The 18,790-nt window shown below is 33.8% G+C and overlaps 1 protein-coding gene and 1 long non-coding RNA gene across 3 annotated transcripts; one reads left to right on the forward strand and one right to left on the reverse strand.

Annotated features, from left to right (window-relative positions):
- Positions 1 to 31: 31 nt before the first annotated feature.
- Positions 32 to 2,763, reverse strand: LOC134271069 (uncharacterized). The gene is made up of 3 exons (XR_009992949.1): positions 2,671 to 2,763; positions 235 to 417; positions 32 to 65 (listed from the first exon to the last, which is right to left on the reverse strand). It is a non-coding gene; the product is annotated as an uncharacterized LOC134271069 (long non-coding RNA).
- A 183-nt stretch (positions 2,764 to 2,946) lies between these two features.
- On the forward strand, positions 2,947 to 15,357 carry LOC134271070 (large ribosomal subunit protein eL43-like). Of its 2 annotated transcripts, XM_062753328.1 has the most exons (5): positions 2,947 to 2,997; positions 3,899 to 4,027; positions 11,734 to 11,800; positions 12,431 to 12,446; positions 15,272 to 15,357. In XM_062753328.1, exons 1-5 carry the CDS (start codon positions 2,956 to 2,958, stop codon positions 15,333 to 15,335), a joined length of 318 nt encoding a protein of 105 aa, XP_062609312.1. In that variant the 5' UTR covers positions 2,947 to 2,955; the 3' UTR covers positions 15,336 to 15,357. The 2 variants fall into 2 exon arrangements, with proteins under 2 accessions (XP_062609312.1, XP_062609311.1); XM_062753327.1 differs by lacking the exon at positions 12,431 to 12,446 and having other exon boundaries at positions 11,734 to 11,816.
- Positions 15,358 to 18,790: the final 3,433 nt, after the last annotated feature.

Raw genomic sequence — 18,790 nt, forward strand, 5'->3', positions numbered from 1 at the left:
CAGAACTGAAGTGTTTACTACACAGCTGACAACACCAGGGACTGCACCTTCTGTTCCTCCTCTACCTGTTACAAAACATCACAACAAAATAACCAGAGGTCTCTTATAAAACTAGCAAAACTTTAGCACATGCACAATAATTCATTCATAAGCTAGGGTTCAGTATTAATATTTTGCCCTTTTTTCATGACATGAGTTTCTTCTATCATACCATGTACATTGTATTACACCAACCTTGGCCCTTTGAGAGAGAACTTTTTCCTTGAACACCTCTGTTGTCACTGGAGGTAGATCTGCCACCTTACGTTTGAGGTTGTAGCGATGCCAGTCTGTTTTATAATGAGCCCTTTGTAGGTCACCATCCCGGAACCCCACACGACACGTGATACAGGTATACAAGCCTGATGACATTATAACCTACACAAACTTAAGTTAAACAAAACTGATTAGAATATTACAATTAGCAGGAGGCTCATTGGCCTTAATAGTCACCTGAGTTTGATACATTGTTCAAGTCAAATTTTGTCAAAAATTGAAAGTAACGTTATATAAACAACCAGCGTTCTCATTGCTGAGTCCCGGGACTGAAGGTTTCCGAGAAGATTGAGTCCAATCTAAAATTGATGCATCTAAAAAATTATGAACAGAATTACTGTAGTACATGTATCTTAAGTATCCATCCATCCAAAGATTTTTTTCTTTGAAAGACACATTTATTTTACGCGATTACTATTAATGATAATACATTGAAACCATATGTATTCTTATATATATACATAATTAATAACATAAAAATTCTTTTAGAATTTATAGGCCTGAATCAAAATAAACTGTTGCATATAAAACTTATTACCGTATAATCCCTATTTACTGCGCCTCGCCCCTATAAGCACCCCTCTAGGTCTTTTTTAATCAGGGATTTATCAGCCTATTTTGGGAAAAGCCATTTTTTGGAGATTGGGAAAAATTTATCGGCGTTTTGAGGAAATTGGGAAAAATGAATATATTGCTTAAACCACGTATATATACACTTAAAAAAAAAATTCAGTTGAAATTTGGCCTACCAAACAGACAATTAAACATGATCAATTATGAATAATAGACTTATAAAAGTCAATATATGAATTCAATGAATATAATTTTTTTTACAACTTAGGGTAGTATGCATATACATGGTATATTTGTGTATGAGGTTCCGATTTAGGTCATGGGAGATATAAACCTCCTGCAAAATACTACACTATTAAAATGCACATTTTCTAAAATGTGCATTGAAAATATATTTTTCTACTTGAAATAATGCCTGCATTTCTTACTATTCATTCTTAGATCAATTGAGCAAGTGAAAATAAGTTAACAAGCCTACAGAATTACACAATATCACTACTTCAGAAAAAAAAAAACTGAGGAAATTCGGATTAAAAGTTGGTGATGTTTTTAAACATATGTCACGACCGTAGCTTTGCTAAATGAGTTCAATGGAGGAAAATTACAGATAATCTGACAAATTTACTTTGTGTTTAGTCCAAGATAATTTAATAAAAGAGCATTGTTCTGCAATTGGGAAAAAATACTGCCAAATTGGGAAAAATTGAACTCATTTTCAATTGGGAATGGGGCCGAAACTCGGCCCTTGAGAAGGCACTGATAAATCCCTGTTAATTGTCAGGAAATAAGGGCCCCCTGTACAGTGATAAAAATCATCTAGAATCATATCAAAGTCTGCCAAAACTTGAAGAAAGTGAAAATGAAATTTGTCTATTATCCAATTTCTCGGTGGAAAACGAATTATTTAGCATACTTTGGGTGGATTATCTTCACAGTAAATAAAGTTAGATATTCTTTTAGTGCTTCTTCCAATTTATTATTTTTTTCAAAAGATTTGTTGAAGTTAAAATATGACATTAAATATTTGGAAAAGGATACCAAAATAACCGCCCCCTTTCGCACTTTTCTAGTCGTTTGGGGCTGTAAATAGGGATTATACAGTATCTCAAATGTGGCCTAATACTGAATAGGATATATTTCTTTGATTTTAATAGGAAAACAAATTCATTATCATAAAAAAAAGTGTTTGTTTGTACATATTATGTGAAACCTTTATTGGAATCGAATCTCATATTGCCAACTGACAAAAGAAGGTACCTGTTTTTGAGAATCCTCTCAGTAACAATATTGACAACCCCTTCTTTTTTCATATTCATCATACCTTAGTATGAACAATCTAATTATCTGAGAACATTTTTTTGAAAAATCACAAGTAGGTCCAGTACTAGTAACCTACCTTAAAATAAACTGTGGCATATAAATCTTAAGCAGTGTTTAGCTACATGTAGTCTCTCAAATGTGGCCTGATCACTTTTGGGGCCTTGGTTTATAATCAGATTAACGTACTTCAATAGTAATTTCACCACTGCATGTCCACCAGAGGAATTTCAGATTACACCAGAAGGGAGTCTAAAGCTACATTGGTGATCTTGGGCCAACCTATCTGAGTGTCAGAGGCTATGGTGTCGTTGTGCCGTTTCGCGTTTACCAATCTCTAAATGCGCATGTTGGTGTAGGACGTGTTTTCTTCTGTTTCTATTTCTATACGTTACTGATCAATCTGCAGAGCTAGCTCTGCTATATATTTTGATTTGTCATCATTTTTAACGTCTGATCTCTTACCTGTATGTATTCTAGAGGATTTTTACTCTTGCAATATTTCACAACTGACAATGACCCAAATGCAACCGGATAAGAGCAAATCAACTAATGAAATAAAGTATATATCCAGGACCTTTCCGGATATGATTAATATTGAAATAAGTATTATTGATAAAGACTTTTAAGTAAATTCTTAATATTTACTTTTAATGATTTAGGTCATAAAAAGATTTTTTGCTACAGGAATAAGTTTTCGCCAATCCGGAATAAAGGTGACTATTTATGCATTCCTTTCTTCACTTTTCCATGTTTACTTCCTTTTTCTACTGTGAGAGGGGAAGAATCATGGTAGGTGATAAAGGTTGTGAGAAATCCAGTGAAATCGCATCAAATATCAATCATCTATTGAACTACAAGTAAAGCTTAACAAAGTAAACAACATATATTTGAGATATCAAGTCAGATTTTATCAATCGAAGTTCAATATTGATGTAGGCTTAATGTAAAGTGAAGATGTAATTTTTAGTGTGTAGAAACAGCTTTTCATGACATGGACAATTTACATCATGACCTCTTTCCTTTAATTTTTTTTTTCACTTCAAGATAAGAATAAAAACAAGATTTTTACATTGAAAATCTCTAAGGATGATAGAATATTATCTCGATCTTACAAACAATCTTGCGCTAGGATCCCTATATGACAGGTCCAGTTCAAAGACTATTTCTACCTACGTAGCTATAAATAGCTACGTAGGTATTTAAACCTACCCAAAGTAGCTATTTTTACCTACTTTTTGTATTATCTGCATTTTGTGGCCAAAAGACCAAACGGCACAGCATGGAGAATACTCTATTTTTTGATACAGTCACACTGATGATGAATACAACAAAATTTTGACCAAAAAATGATTACTTCCTGAATCAGCAATTTTACATTAGTTTCTGTGCAAAATTGATAATATACGAAGTAATCATTTTTTGGCCAAATATTTGTCATATCCATCATCAGTGTGACTGTATTAAAAAATTTAGAGCTCACTATGTTGCGCCGTTCCTGCGTTTGGCCACAAAATGCAAGTAAAGCAGAAAATAGGTAAATGTAGCTACTTTGGGTAGGTTTAAATACCTACGTAGCTATTAATAGAAATAGTCTTTGGACTGGACCTGTATGAACTAATTTTATGCCTGCAGCCTACAACAGATGCAATCTAGTGTTGATGTGATTGTTTTTAGTGATTTTACTTATCAGGCAAAAAGAACAAAGAAGGTTGGAATTTGTGGAAAGTATGGAACCCGGTATGGTGCTTCCCTTCGTAAAACCATAAAGAGAATGGAAATCTCTCAACATTCTCGATACACATGCCAGTTCTGTGGAAAGGTTTGTATTGTTATAATTATCTCTTTACCCCTTAATGCCACGATTTGACACACTGGCCATATCCTTAGAGTGTTTGCCAGGTTGCCCCTTAGAGCGTTTTAGATGAATTGGAGTGCAGTTAAAAACTGGACAAATAGGGGTTAAAATATTTCATTTATGCTATGTATTATAAATCAATGTATTCGTAATAGATTAAATTTTTCAAATCTGTTTACATAATTTTGATCGGAATTTTCTGTAAAAAAATAATTCAGGTAAAAGCAGGTGTAAATAGAAAAATAGATATTTTCAACATGTTAAACGGCTTTACGAAGTCAAAATTGTCTGTTTAAATAATAAAAAAATATATAAGATGATATAAATTGATGGATAGATTATTATTTATTATCAATTTTATGAGTTTAATTTCTCAGAAATCAATAAATTGTAGTGCTACTTCAGTGTCAATATCGCCGACAAATTTTCAAACTTGCATGCTAAGACTTGATTTCTGAACATTTTAGGATACTTTAATGAGGCAATTCTATTAAAATAATTATTTCTACACCTAGACATTCATAGATCTATATGTTTGAAATTGAAGGTATCTTCTGAAATTGTGAGAAACAGGTAATAAAATCAGCACTGTGCGGTCACAAAATTTTCGTATCTTATGTTTGAGTATATTACACATATAGATCAATATAATTTTCAAATTTTTCAAGAAATAGGTAGTTTATAGCTTGAATTTCATGTAATGCTTTACTGGAAGAGAAAATATTGCGTATTGACCGAGTTATATGCTCATCATATGTAACAGTCCGCCATTTTGAATTTTGGTGGGACTCCAAGATTCTATTGTTTGTTTACACAGGTAAATCACGTGATTTCTAACTAGTATGATGCAATCATCTATTGTTGACCTGCAGGTGGCCACCTGTGCTCTGATTATTTGTAAACAAGCGGTAACTCCAAGTCAGATCAACAATGAAATACACATGCGTCAAAAGTCGTCATTAAGGGTTGGGGGTAGGCGTCAAAAGTCGTCATTAAGGGGTAAAGGAGGGAAAGATCCAAGGGGAAGAGTTAAGTTAATGTCAGTAAACAAATGCACCATAGAAAATGTGACATTTCAGCCTTTTATAAAGCTCCATTTCTGAGAAAGAAGTCTTTTTTAAAATTATTAGCATGGCACAGTGTACTTCTAGTCTGAAATATCTAATGTTTTCCAGGCTTTTTTTTCTATTTGATATTTTATGTGGCTTGAAAATATCAAAACAGGCACCATTATGAAAAACTTGAAGTTTCGCAGTCTTCAAACCGAGTCAATTTTTAGCTCTACTGGTCAGAGACCAGAAGAGGCTATGCGATAGTAATGCGTCCGGCATCCGTCCGTCCGTCTGTCTGTCTGTAAACAATTTTTCAAAATGCTACTCCTCCTACAGATTTGCTTCGATTTCAATATAACTTGGCACACAAGTACAGTCTACGCGAAAGTTTAAATTTTTTACAGGACAAAATGTCTGGTAAAAATTAAAATTTTACCAGACCAGGCAATTTCTTACCAGACCGACTTTTTTCCTTAAAATCCATACATCATTATGATACTGAGATTGATAGAGTGGGTGGGATGGGGTTAATTCTCACTGTTAAATTTAACCTTAAATAAATTCAGAGAGAAATGGACAAGTTAACTTAACTATCTATAATTTTCCTTTGTAAAAGGTACCTATTTATAAAATTGCCTGCATTTTTTTTCTTCATATTTGACTTATACAACATACACTGTATCAAAGATTTTCTTACATTTAAGGCCTAAAAAAAAAATAAGTTTGTTTCCTGTAACCCGACCGACCCATTCAAATTATCCCCTGGTGGATTTTTTTTTTTCTTACAAATGGCAAAACTTCATTTGATCAATCAGCTGATTCCATTAATTAAATTAAAAAAAAATAGCTTGTAGCTTAATTTGAGACAGAAAATATGTCAACCTAGTGTGCATTTACCTTAAATATAAAGAGTAATCATTATTGTAACAATTGTTTCCCCCTACAACTTTCTGAAGTTCGTTTTCTGCCGCTTGGCAGCCATTTCGGATGCCATATTGGGTGTCCACTGTAAATATAACACCTAGTATTTTCGGTCCGGGGATGTTTGACCATTCATAATCACAAAAAAAAAAAAAAAAAAAAAAAAAAAAAAATTCCGACCTACCGACCCTTGATTTTTTGGGAATGTTACAGGAAACTAACTTATTTTTTTTTTTAAGCCTAATATTACTTTCAATGCATATTTATTTTTCCTGAAACAACTCATTATGGTTACTCAAGTTCAATGATCATTTTAAAAGTAATTTCCCAACCATATATACGTATGAGCTATCTAAATATTTTCCCAACCAAATCTATGTATGAGCTATCTAAAGATCTCTAACCCTGGACAGAGGAAATTCGAGTTAGAATAAAAACGATCATGACAGGGTTGTAATACATAAAAATTAATCAGGTATTACTGCTAAATTGATCAAATAAAGGATATTTGTGGGGAATTGGACCATGTGTACCTCTTAATTTAGATTTATTTGGCCTTATTTTTTATCGGACATTTGGTCCTGTATACTGAAAAATTTTACCGGCCCGACCTAAATTTTACCGGTAAAAACCGACGGTCCAGTGACTTTCACATAGACTGCAAGTAGACTACACTAAGATACATAATTCTGTGCATCGGTTTTTGATTTCGATGAACGGTGTTGCCATGGTTACTAAAAATAGAAATTTCTTTGAAATTCTTTCAAAATGCTACTCCTCCTACAGTTTTGGTCTGATTTCAATATAACTTGGAACACAAGTAGACTACACTAAGATACATAATTCTGTGCATCGGTTTTTGATTTCGATGAACGGTGTTGCCATGGTTACTAAAAATAGAAATTTCTTTGAAATTCTTTCAAAATGCTACTCCTCCTACAGTTTTGGTCTGATTTCAATATAACTTGGAACACAAGTAGACTACACTAAGATACATAATTCTGTGCATCGGTTTTTGATTTCGATGAACGGTGTTGCCATGGTTGCCAAAAATTAAAATTTCTTTGAAATTCTTTCAAATGCTACTCCTCCTATAGTTTTGGTCTGATTTCAGTATAACTTGGCACACAAGTAGACTACACTAAGATACATAAGTCTCTGCATCGGTTTTATTTTTGATGAGTGGCAAGGATCATTTTTCTATTGATTGCTGTTTTAAAGTCTCAAGTCCCAACTGCTACTTTTCTCTTCCTTTGTTTTAAGTATAAACCAGTAGAGCTACAGTCTCGACAGAGACTTCTGGTTGATACATGCAAACCAAATTAATAACTGAGCCCACAATTTATGAATTACATAATTGTTCTACTACTTGCCAAAATTGATGAAAAGAAAATATCGCTCCACATTTCAATTAACTTTTTGCAAGGTTTTGAATTGCAGAACATGAAACAAATCTAGATAGTTGACTTAAATGTTTTCACTGGACTCTATATTTTATAAATGAGCAAGAAAAATAATATGGGTTAATAGAAAAGTAATGTACTATTGATACATTTTTGAGTTTGACATTAAATTTGGTTCGCATATATATATAAAATAAAAAAAATGTCACCGTTGTGGGTGGCAAATTTCCAGTTTTGGTAATGGCACTGGTTCTGATGTTTTCCTGGCAGATAAAATATCAAAATCATTAAAAACACCCTGAAAATGTCAGATGTTTTGAACTAAGTGTACTTTGTGTATATATGGATTTTAAATAAATAATTTTGGCCAACAAGGCAAATGTCCAGCGAATTTCTCTTTTTTTTCAATAATAAATATGTTAAAACTGCTGTAGGATGATCAGTAATCCCAGTTGTTATTTTTTATGATATGTCCGTTTTGTAAATGGTATAATGTTCTTGTCACTTCATCTGATAGACTATTAGCTTTTTGTTGTGTGGCTCAAGCCTAAAAAAATTATTTATTTCTAAACTGATATATCTTGGTTTGAAGCTGTGATTGATATCAAGAGAGATGTTTAAAACGATACTGTATTATGTTTACATTTGTGACTTATTTATAGTATATAATGTCTAACACAAAAATGAATTTTTCAAAACTCAGTGGAATAAGTTTGATCCATTGAAAGCATGTCAACCCTTTATGTTGTCAATGAGAAATTGTGTCAGACAATTAGGACATGGGAAACCAGTGTTTATACTATATTGATAGATATGCATTGCTTTAACCCTGTGACACTAAGAGAAAAAAAATTACACTGTAAATATTTAATTCTAACTGATTTACTTCTATTTTTAACTCACCTCAATGAAGAAGGGGGAGCTTATGTAATACCGTCGGTGTCAGCGTCCCGGGTTAAGGTTAAGTTTTTTGGAGCAGTTTTCTTTTTAAGTACTTCTGTGTCCTATATTGATTAGACATGCATGGAAGATGTTTCTAGTCTGTTTCATTGTACCAGTCAAAGTTTCAGATGCTGCAATTTCAGCAAATGAATGACCAGGTTGTTTTTGGAGCAGGTTAACATTTTTGGTGCAGTTTTTGGTGTAGGTCTCATTTCCGAGTAACTATAAACCCATGTTAACCAGACTTGCATGGAAGGTACATCTTGGGATGCACACTGCCAGGCTTGCTTCAGATGCTGAATCTGACCTACATTTTCCGCATGAGTGAACAGGTTAAAGTTTTCGGTGCAGGTCTCATTTCCAAGTAACTATGACCACTATAGTGACCAGACTTGCATGGATGATACATCTAAGGATGCATACTACCAGACTTGCTTCGGATGCTGAATCTGACCTACATTTTCCAGTTCAGTGAACAGGTTAAAGTTTTTGGTGCAGGTTTCATTTCAAAGATATTTTGAGCCCTACAATGATCAAACTTGCATGGATGGTACATCTTAGGATGCACACTACCAGACTTGCCTCAAATGCTTTTTCTGACCTTCATTTTCTGGTTGAGTGAACAGGTTAAAGTTTTTGGTGCAGGTTTCATTTCCAAGTTACTATGAGCCATATAATGACTAAACTTGCATGGGTGGTACATCTTAGGATGCATACTACTAGACTTGCTTCGGATGCTGAATCTGACCTACATTTTCTGGTTGAGTGAACAGGATAAAGTTTTTATACCCCTGCAAACGAAGTTTAGGGGGGTATATTGGAATCAGCATGTCCGTCTGTCTGTCCGTCCGTCCGTCTGTCCATCTGTCTGTAGACAAGATATTGTCCGGACCGTTTCTCAGAAACTATTGGATGGATTTGTCTGAAAATTTGTACACTTATTATTCACCATATGAAGGTGTGCACCTGGTATTTTCATCATGATTGGGTAATTTTTCTGCATTTTACAGGCGTTTTTTCTTTTTTATTTTATGGTTTTGTTTGGCTCATAACTAGAAAACTATTAGACTGGCAATCATCAAACTTGGACAGTTTATGCATCTTGGGTAGAATGTGTGTCACGACCTATTTTAAGGTCACCGTGACCTTTAATTTAAGTGAAATTTTAAAAAGAAACTGTCTTTTACTATTGAATTACACAATCCCAAAAATGTAAGACTGTTTCTGTATCCCTGTTTAAAAAATGTTAAATTAAGAAAATGATATTTTTTCATTATATACTTTACAGCAATCCATATCAAATGTTATTTTATAAGAGATTTTTCTACCTCTCCCAAGGGTAAAATTATCAAGCACTGGTCAAGGAGAATTTTGATAACAGAAAATTGCATCCCTTGGCATTTATCAGTGGACATGCATCCAGTCAAAGATTAATTAATGAGTTCAATGTAGGAAAGCTAGCTGTCTCAATCATTTCTGTTAGCTGTTATCTCTGATTAAGGTCCTTTGGGAATTAGACAGAGGAACTGCTGGTCAGTTTAAATAGCATATGTCATTTGATGGCCAGTCCTCTATTTCTAAAATCAATTTGTTATAGATTAAGTTTTTAATACTAATTAGTTAAGGAAAGATGAGATGTTCCTGAATAATAGATAAATTTTTCTAAGAGTTTGTCATTGAAGTATTGCTACTTAAACATGTTTACTCACAAAAAATTGAGGTACCTTACCAGGCATTTCTGCAAGATACCAGGGGTAGTTTTTCTTATATAATCCTTTGGGGAAGAAAAATAATTTTCCAATTTCAAATGTTTAAGTGTTTGGATTTTTTAAAAAGGTTTAGAAACTGGTTTAGAAATCAGAATGTTACTAAAATTTTGAATATTTTTCATACATTACGAAGATATACAATACAGATTTTGAGGAACGTCTCGTCTGACCTTAAATTGATATATTTTAAAAAAAAATTAAAATATCAAGTAACAAATTTCAGAGCATCATGTCCCACATGAAAGATAAAAGCATATGTGTTTGTTTGTGGGGGAGGAGCATTTGTCAAGCTATAATGCAACCATTTGATGATTATTTGTTATAATTAATGCTTACACCACAGGAGATGTTTAAACAAATATCAAAAGGAAAAAAAAAATTATGGAAATCCTTTTAAAGGTTGCCATGATTTCCTCACACTCTAAACTGTTTATATTAATTGAATGAACAATATTTGACTGGAGTATCATGCTGTGTTGGGCACTTTATTATTTTTAGAATGAATTTGATATAAAGTTACAAAGATTAATTTGATTCTGTATAATATTTCTGTTTTCAACAATTGTTTTTCAGAGTAGTATGACAAATAATTGCAAATTCTTCTTTTTATGAAATTAAAAAAAAACTGTTACAGTGTATTAGTATTGATGTTTTATTTGGTTGCACCGATTAAATTGAAAAAAATTAATGAGCATGCAATTATATTTTCACTGCAATTATATTTTCACTCGATTTGTTTTAAGACAATAGTGAACACCTCTTAATAAATCCATAAAATATTTGTGAATTGGCACCTACTCTGAAAAAACACAGCGGGGGTATTTGTCCCTAGTGGACAGTTCTAGTTGGTGCAGGTGTCATTTCCAAGGTACTATGAGCCCTATAATGACTAAACTTGCATGGATGATACATGTTAGGATGCATACTACCAGACTTGCTTCGGATGCTGAATCTGACCTACATTTTCTGGAAGTGTGAACAGATTAAAGTTTTTGGTGCAGGATTCATTTCCAAGTAACTTTGAGCCCAATATAAATGACCAAACTTGCATGGATGGTACATCTAAGGGTGCATTCTACTTGGTTGGCTTCGGATGCTGAATATGACCTACATTTTCTCGATTATTGAAAAGGTTAGTTTTTTATACAGGTTCAATTCCAAGTAACTTTGAGCTCTAGGTTGAGCAAACTTGCATGGATGATACATCTTAGGATGCACACTAATGGACTTGTTTCAGATTCTGAATTCGACATACATTTTCCAGATAATGGACCTCGTAAAAGTTATGGCTGCAGGTCTATTACCAAGAAACTATAAGGCTTATATAAAAACTTGCACAAATGATGCATCAAGGGATGAAAACTCTCAAACTTCCTTCAGATTCTGGATTTTAATTACATTTTCATGACGAAGAACTAGTTTGAAGTTTTTATATAGGTCTATTCCAAAGTATCAAATCAAAATTGCATAAATTTTGCATTTTTGGATGTACACTTTTTGTTGGTTAATTGTGTGACTTTGCCTTACTTAAAGACAACATTCGTTGAGGTGAGCTCTGTAATCTCTGATTACTATGTTTTTAGGATTCCATGAAGAGACAAGCTGTGGGGATCTGGAGCTGTTCTAGGTGTAGAAAAACAGTGGCAGGAGGTGCATGGGTCTACAGGTAATGTTTACAGTAGAAGTCTGGGCTGTATTAGTATAAAAACAGTGGCAGGAGGTGCATGGGTATACAGGTAACGTTTACAGTAGAAGTCAGGGCTGTATTAGTATAAAAACAGTGGCAGGAGGTGCATGGGTATACAGGTAACATTTACAGTAGAATTCAGGGCTGTATTAGTATAAAAACAGTGGCAGGAGGTGCATGGGTATACAGGTAACGTTTACAGTAGAAGTCAGGTCAGAATTAGTATAAAAACAGTGGCAGGAGGTGCATGGGTATACAGGTAACGTTTGCAGTAGAAGTCAGGTCAGAATTAGTATAAAAACAGTGGCAGGAGGTGCATGGGTATACAGGTAACGTTTACAGTAGAAGTCAGGTCAGAATTAGTATAATAACAGTGGCAGGAGTTGCACGGGTATACAGGTAAAATTTACAGTAGAAGTCAGGTCAGAATTAGTATAAAAACAGTGGCAGGAGGTGCATGGGTATACAGGTAACGTTTACAGTAGAAGTCAGGGCTGTACTAGTAGAAAAACTGTGGCAGGAGGTGCATGGGTATACAGGTAAAATTTACAGTAGAAGTCAGGTCAGAATTAGTATAAAAACAGTGGCTGGAGTTGCATGGGTATACAGGTAAAATTTACAGTAGAATTCAGGTCAGAATTAGTATAAAAACAGTGGCAGGAGGTGCATGGGTATACAGGTAACATTTACAGTAGAATTCAGGGCTGTATTAGTAAAGATCTGTCCTATCCTGCGACTCCAGAAAATTTCAGGTGCTACCACCCATAGAATTTTCTCTGCATTTATAATGCACGGTGATAAGGCCAACAATAAAAAAAAATTTCCTTGATGTACTCTGACCGACCCATCAAAATTGCCCTTATCCAATTTACAACATATTTTTTTGTCTGTTTATGGGAAAATATCAGACTTGCTTAGGTTCCATATGTCTGAATATTTATCATGGTGTTAGAAAATTACAAAATAAAAAAAACTAGTGCTAATTGTAACGGGGACCGTTACAGATGTTCCCCAAACGCTCCCCATGTCCCTTTTCGTGCCTTATTCCTCTAAGACCTATTATCATTATGCTAAGTATCCAAGGATTTCATTTAAGAATATAAAAGCTACAATAATATCAAATATATATCGTTTAACGTTTTGTACATGCATATGCAAGATGAATATGGCATGTTGGTTAACCGATTAACATATTCTTTTATCCCACGAATCAAAGAAAAAATACATATATAAAATTACCATTTTTCAAGCATATGTCATTTTTTAATATATCGATTCACATTTTACTTTTCTACTTATTTTAACCTCGGGCACAAAGTTGGTTTTATTCCGACGCAAGGCAGGGTTAAAGTCGACTAAGGGTATAACGCCGATTGCTGACCAATCAAAATGAACTTATTCAATAGTAGTTCCATACATGGAAAAGGGATTTTCCTTTCTGTTCAGAATTTTTTTTATATTTCCTCTCAGGCCATTTTGACAACTCTGGTACCTGTGTCTAGTAAATTTTATATACTTTGTAAATAAATATATAAAGGTTTTTGACCGGAACTATTCATTTTTTTTAATGCATAGGGGGCTACTTTCTGGGGTTTACAAGAGATGTTTAAAAAGGCATTCGTGTCAGCTAATGAGACCAATATTGTTTAACACCATTTTATTAATATTTTTTTCATGAATGCAAATCCCTGATTATTTTACGAAGGAGCGTACATGTATATTGATTTTTAATATTCCGAAAATCGCTATTTCTTAGGATTGCGTAATTCTAAAAAAAAATCAAATAAATTTCAAATGTAAAATAAACAAAGGATGCTAGGTATTAAAATATTATTTCAAATCAGTAGAATTGAATGCTATCAATGCCATCTGAATTAATAGGCTATAAAAGGCTTATATACCAACTTTGTTCATCTGCACTAGTATTTTAAACACGACAGGATTTTTAATTTTTTCCGTATAAATTAATAATTTCTATATACTTTGGAAACTCAAATCAAATATTTTAACACACTTTCCTCGAGCTCTTTTCTGCAGTTTTCCTGAAATTTTATGTGGGTCCGAGGTGTTATTTGAGTTTAACAGCGATTCTCTATGTTGCCATTAATTTGATTTGTTTGGTTGTTGCGGGGGGAGGGGGTATTTTTATTCTTAACCTATTTAACGTTGGAGTTGAATCTTGTATCTTACTCCAAGAAGTTAAGATTGATTGTGACATTTGGATGAAAGGTCAAGGTCATTAAAAACCAACACCTCTTTAACTTCTATCCTGTCAACCGAAATAAACTCTGAAAGGTGTTTGTAGATACATGTACATGTACTTCATGTTTCTTTTCACCCTTGGGTCAAGGACAAAGGTTAAGGTCGATTTCAAGTTCATAGGTCAAGTTGATTTTGGTAAATAGCTTATATCAACATTTTATTCAGTTTACCAGTGACCTTGACCTAAGTTTCAAGGTCAAGGGTCAAAAGATCTGCATGCTTCAGTATGTTACATGTCTTGGCATTTAGAAGTTCTAAATTCTGCATGAACATCAAAAACTCAAGTATACTGTCGTTTAATGCATTGTGTGCGGGCGCATGTGCATGCACGTCCTTGCATTTACTTTTGCTAGTAGCATAATGTAGAAATCCATTATACCTATTCATATTCTGAATTTCATCCCGTTTCGTTGAGAATTTAGAAAGTTATAGACATTTAAAGTTTCAGCCAGTCAAATTGCAGCACACGTGCATGCGCATGCTTTCATGAAAATTCTTATATATCATGCTGTAGATCTTCAAATTGTTTGAATATGTTCAAAATTTCACAGGATTTTGTCAGAAAACAAAAAAGATATTTAGACTTTTAGTTTCAGCCAATCGGAGCGAAGCGCACGTGCATGCGCGTGAGATCTTGCTATTTTGACCTTGTCGTCATGTCTATACTACTAATATATCCTTATATTATAAAATTCAAAGCATTTCATACAAAATTTAAAAGGTTACGGCTATATCTATTATATTGGTCATTTCACGTGTTACACGTGTGCGCACACGCACGCACGTGCGCGCAAAATGACCTTCGTTCCGCACATCTACATAACATACCTAGTGACCCTAAAAAGGTTTCACCTAGATCGGATGAGTAGTTTACGAGAACACTCGCGGACAAAAAAGTACCGGAGAACAAAGAAAAAAATTCAGAAAAAGTAAAAACAATATGTTCCCAAACTTCGTTTGGGGAACATAAAAACATAGTGATACCTACCTACCACCTCAAAAAATTTTGGTCAGAGAACATCAAACCAAAAAATTTTTAATGATAGCCTAAAAAATATAGGCCTGATGGCCAAAAGAGCTTTATATAGCAAAAATGATATATATGCATGATTGAGCATCAATTTATTTGTAAAAATAAAAAAAATGAAGATTATTTTGATTTTATTTTACAGCACAACCGCTGCTGCAACAGTCAGAAGTGCAGTTCGTCGTCTGCGTGAAATGAAAGAATCTTAAATAAATTAATCCCCAAAGCAAACATTGTTTTCTTGTCATCTATTATACTGTCAAGAATTTTATATTCAGGGATAATTTTAGTGGATTATACTGAATTCTTCCGAATGTACTAGTATCGGTTGGATTTTTCCGATTTACTCAAATGAAGTTTTTATCATAAAGCTTCCGGTAAGTCATCTGATCCATGTCATTCAAAACTGTGCACTTGAAGCAATCTGTAGAAGAATTTCAGGTTCATTACGAGGGTGTGAAGAATGGAGCAAAAATTATCAAAACTTGTTCAAAGCTTTTAAACATCAGTTGCAAGAACCGTTTTTCGACACAAAAGTGCATTAACTGAATTATATAGCTGTTTGGAACCACTGAATGGTGATTTCGTAGAGGTCATTTTCGATTACTATCTACAGTAATTAAGCGGATTTTACTCTTCCCAGTCGTTACACCTGACAGCTTTATTGTCACGGGTAGAAGCCTAGAATGACGACCAGTGGACACGCTGGTTTACATTTTCTGCAGTTATGCATATTTGTGTTTTTACACTGCACTGACCTGTGCAGCTGTTATACCAGTAAATGTATTATATTTGGCGTGTACGATATTTGGCGGAAACCGACTATTGAACAAGTTAGCGTAGACTTGATTTAGCGCACTTCTTAATGTTCTCATTTATGAGTATATGTGCTAGACATTTAGCGTTGTACTTGAATTAGCGGACGTTTCCGCCGAAAACGCTAAAAAGAATACACCGCCAAATGTAGTACGTTTACAGTAAATTCTTTTGTATCTTACTCTTCTGCATTAGAAGGACACACTTTTTGTCACTAACAAGTGCTGTATAGAATAGGTCCATCTACAGTGACCATTTATTTCACTGAACAGTGACTAAGTGCGCAGCTTTAAATAGGGGCCTTTAGTAACGAGAGACCAGTCGATCATGGCGTACGAATTCCTTTCACGAATTGTATTTAGCTTTAACTATCAGGAAAGGTGTAAAATGTTATAAAATTAATGATTTCCATTGCCTTGAAGGGGAAACACGAATAATCTAGAAATTATACAAAACCCCGTCGAAGGAGTGACAAAAGTTGTATATCGAGGATTTTGACAAAATATGTACAGTGGCGTGCCAAAAGTGAAGATAATTTTATTTTTTCTCTATATATTTCATTGAAAACAACATTTTGTAAAATCATAGGTAAATGGTCAATTTTTGTCCAATTTAATTATTTATTTCATTACTTAAACCAGAAAATGAGTAGTTATCTTTCTTTAAAAGATCATTACACGTTTAATATGTAGTAAAATATAGTTCATCACTAAACATCAGTTCTAAAATTCAAGATCAATGTTGACTATATAATTCATTGTGAGTAAATGACTTAAAAATTCATGTCACACTTAAATTACAATATTTTAAAATTATCAATGCTTATCAGATAAAAACTATTTTTTTTTTAACTAACAATTTCTTGGATTTTCAAGAAATTTTTGATAAAATCTGTCAAGAAATGTTGTCATACCAGCGATTTTATATAAATGGTGCCTGTTTTGGAGGGTAACATTTGAAATTGACACCCCAAGGAAAACCATTGTCAACCGACGCGTCAGCGGAGGTTGACAATGGTTTTCCGAGGGGTGTCAATTTCAAATGTTACCCTCCAAAACAGGCACCATTTATTTTATTATACTGAATGTCTTATTGATTTAGGACATCAGCAAAAAAAAACCCGTCGATCGTCTTTACGTTCATGTATAGAAAGCTTTCACACTCACCGGTTCACTGATCTCCTTATTGTTTGTTTGATACTCGAAATAGAGTCATTTATCATATAAAGTTTCGTTATTTCTGGCTCGCAAGCATGTTTCCTACACTCGCAAGCATGTATCGTCTGTCGTTTGTTGTTTTCAAGTAAGCTCTATAGGACGCAAGCTTTTTTTGACGTCAAGTTAATTCCGGTTCATTCAAACGCGCAACTGACGTTTTGAGAATTCTACGGTGAACCGTACGCGCATAATTTCCACGCATGTGGCATTACCGTTGTGTTACCCGTTGCCACATGCGTTGCTAAGGCTCAGGGTAATCGAACGGATTGTTAACTGCGTCTAAACCAATCAGATTTTAGTATTTAACATGAAAGTATAATAATACAAAATATTGTTTTCAATGAAATATATAAAGAAAAAATAAAATTATCTTCACTTTTGGCACACAACTTGGATCTGTATTTTGTTTGTCTTCTTAGAGCTCTGTGAGCACATTTGTCCGTTCGTCTGTCTGTCCGTCCAAATATCGAAGCTGAATTCCGTCATTAAGTCTCGGATCCCAGTCTTGGATTCCAATATCGAAGCTGAATTTCCTCTATAAGTCTCAAATCCTGATATTGACGCACAAGTTTTGGATCCCAATATCGAATCTGAAGTCCCCATATAAGTCTCAGATGACCTTTTTTAAAGCGAAATTCACATCACAAATGCAGTTTTTAAAATATATATATATTTTTTAAAAAAGAACAACACAACATTCAAAGTATATCAAAGAAGAAAAGTGGAAATGTAATTTTTTTAGATTATGCATATAATATGACGCGTACGGTGTTGTATATTTGTTACTCGGATATCGACATAAATAATGATGTACATGTACCCGTGTGTTTTTATCATTCCCGACAAAGTAAACAAATGTACATTGTAAACAATATACGTATCTGTACAACTTGATCAATTGCAATTGATAAGATGCGTTGTTTAGAATGTAACATTTGAATCGTACAATATAAAAACAGTGATGGAGGCCCCTTTTCTTTTCTCGTTGCTCCTTTGTCTTGCTAGTGTGAATTCACTGAAGTATATTCCACAACACTGTCAAATGGTCAGCTCCAAAACGCCTTGTGTTTGTAAGGACGAATACGGAAACTTTGTGGATTTACGACCACTTGCCTGGAAAAACTTCACTGCTAGGTAATATGAGGAAATTATTTACTTTTAACTTTTACTCTGAATGTCTGCCTCCGTCACATTGCATTCAAAGTTGAATGTATTGTAACAAAAAGAGAACCCGTGGGTACCAATGTTGTCATGACTGATTTAAAAAGGTATTCCATCCCCATATATAATGACATTAAATTTCATCAGGTCAGATTCAATGTAACTGACATAACGTACAGTAAAATACAAGTACATGTATCTGAGTTGACTTGATGGACAAGTTCTACGAACAGAATTTCTAAAATGAGGCAAACTATTGACAAAAAATTGATGAACCACGAATATCAACACTTTAATTTAAAGACAACATTTCGCAAATTCTCCCGTTGATACAAATTGTCAGCAAATACAATCAGTCATTAGGTTGAATAATATGTATAATTGTTTGGTCATCATACTGTTACACCGAATTGTCTACGGATTTTGGTTTGCCCGACCATGACAGAGAGCACATGGTGTGACCGCTCGTC

Source organism: Saccostrea cucullata, unplaced genomic scaffold (assembly GCF_032062105.1).
Source record: "Saccostrea cucullata isolate Sc308-1 unplaced genomic scaffold, CSIRO_AGI_Scuc_v1 ctg9406, whole genome shotgun sequence".
NCBI lineage: Eukaryota > Metazoa > Mollusca > Bivalvia > Ostreida > Ostreidae > Saccostrea > Saccostrea cuccullata.

Bases quoted from the DNA above. Each gene is read 5' to 3' on its own strand.
- LOC134271070 (XM_062753327.1), top strand. From the start codon at position 2,956: ATGTTTACTTCCTTTTTCTACTGTGAGAGGGGAAGAATCATG. The intron at 4,028-11,733 runs GTTTGTATTGTT...CTATGTTTTTAG, and splicing joins CATGCCAGTTCTGTGGAAAG to GATTCCATGAAGAGACAAGC. The intron at 11,817-15,271 runs GTAATGTTTACA...TTTATTTTACAG, and splicing joins GGAGGTGCATGGGTCTACAG to CACAACCGCTGCTGCAACAG.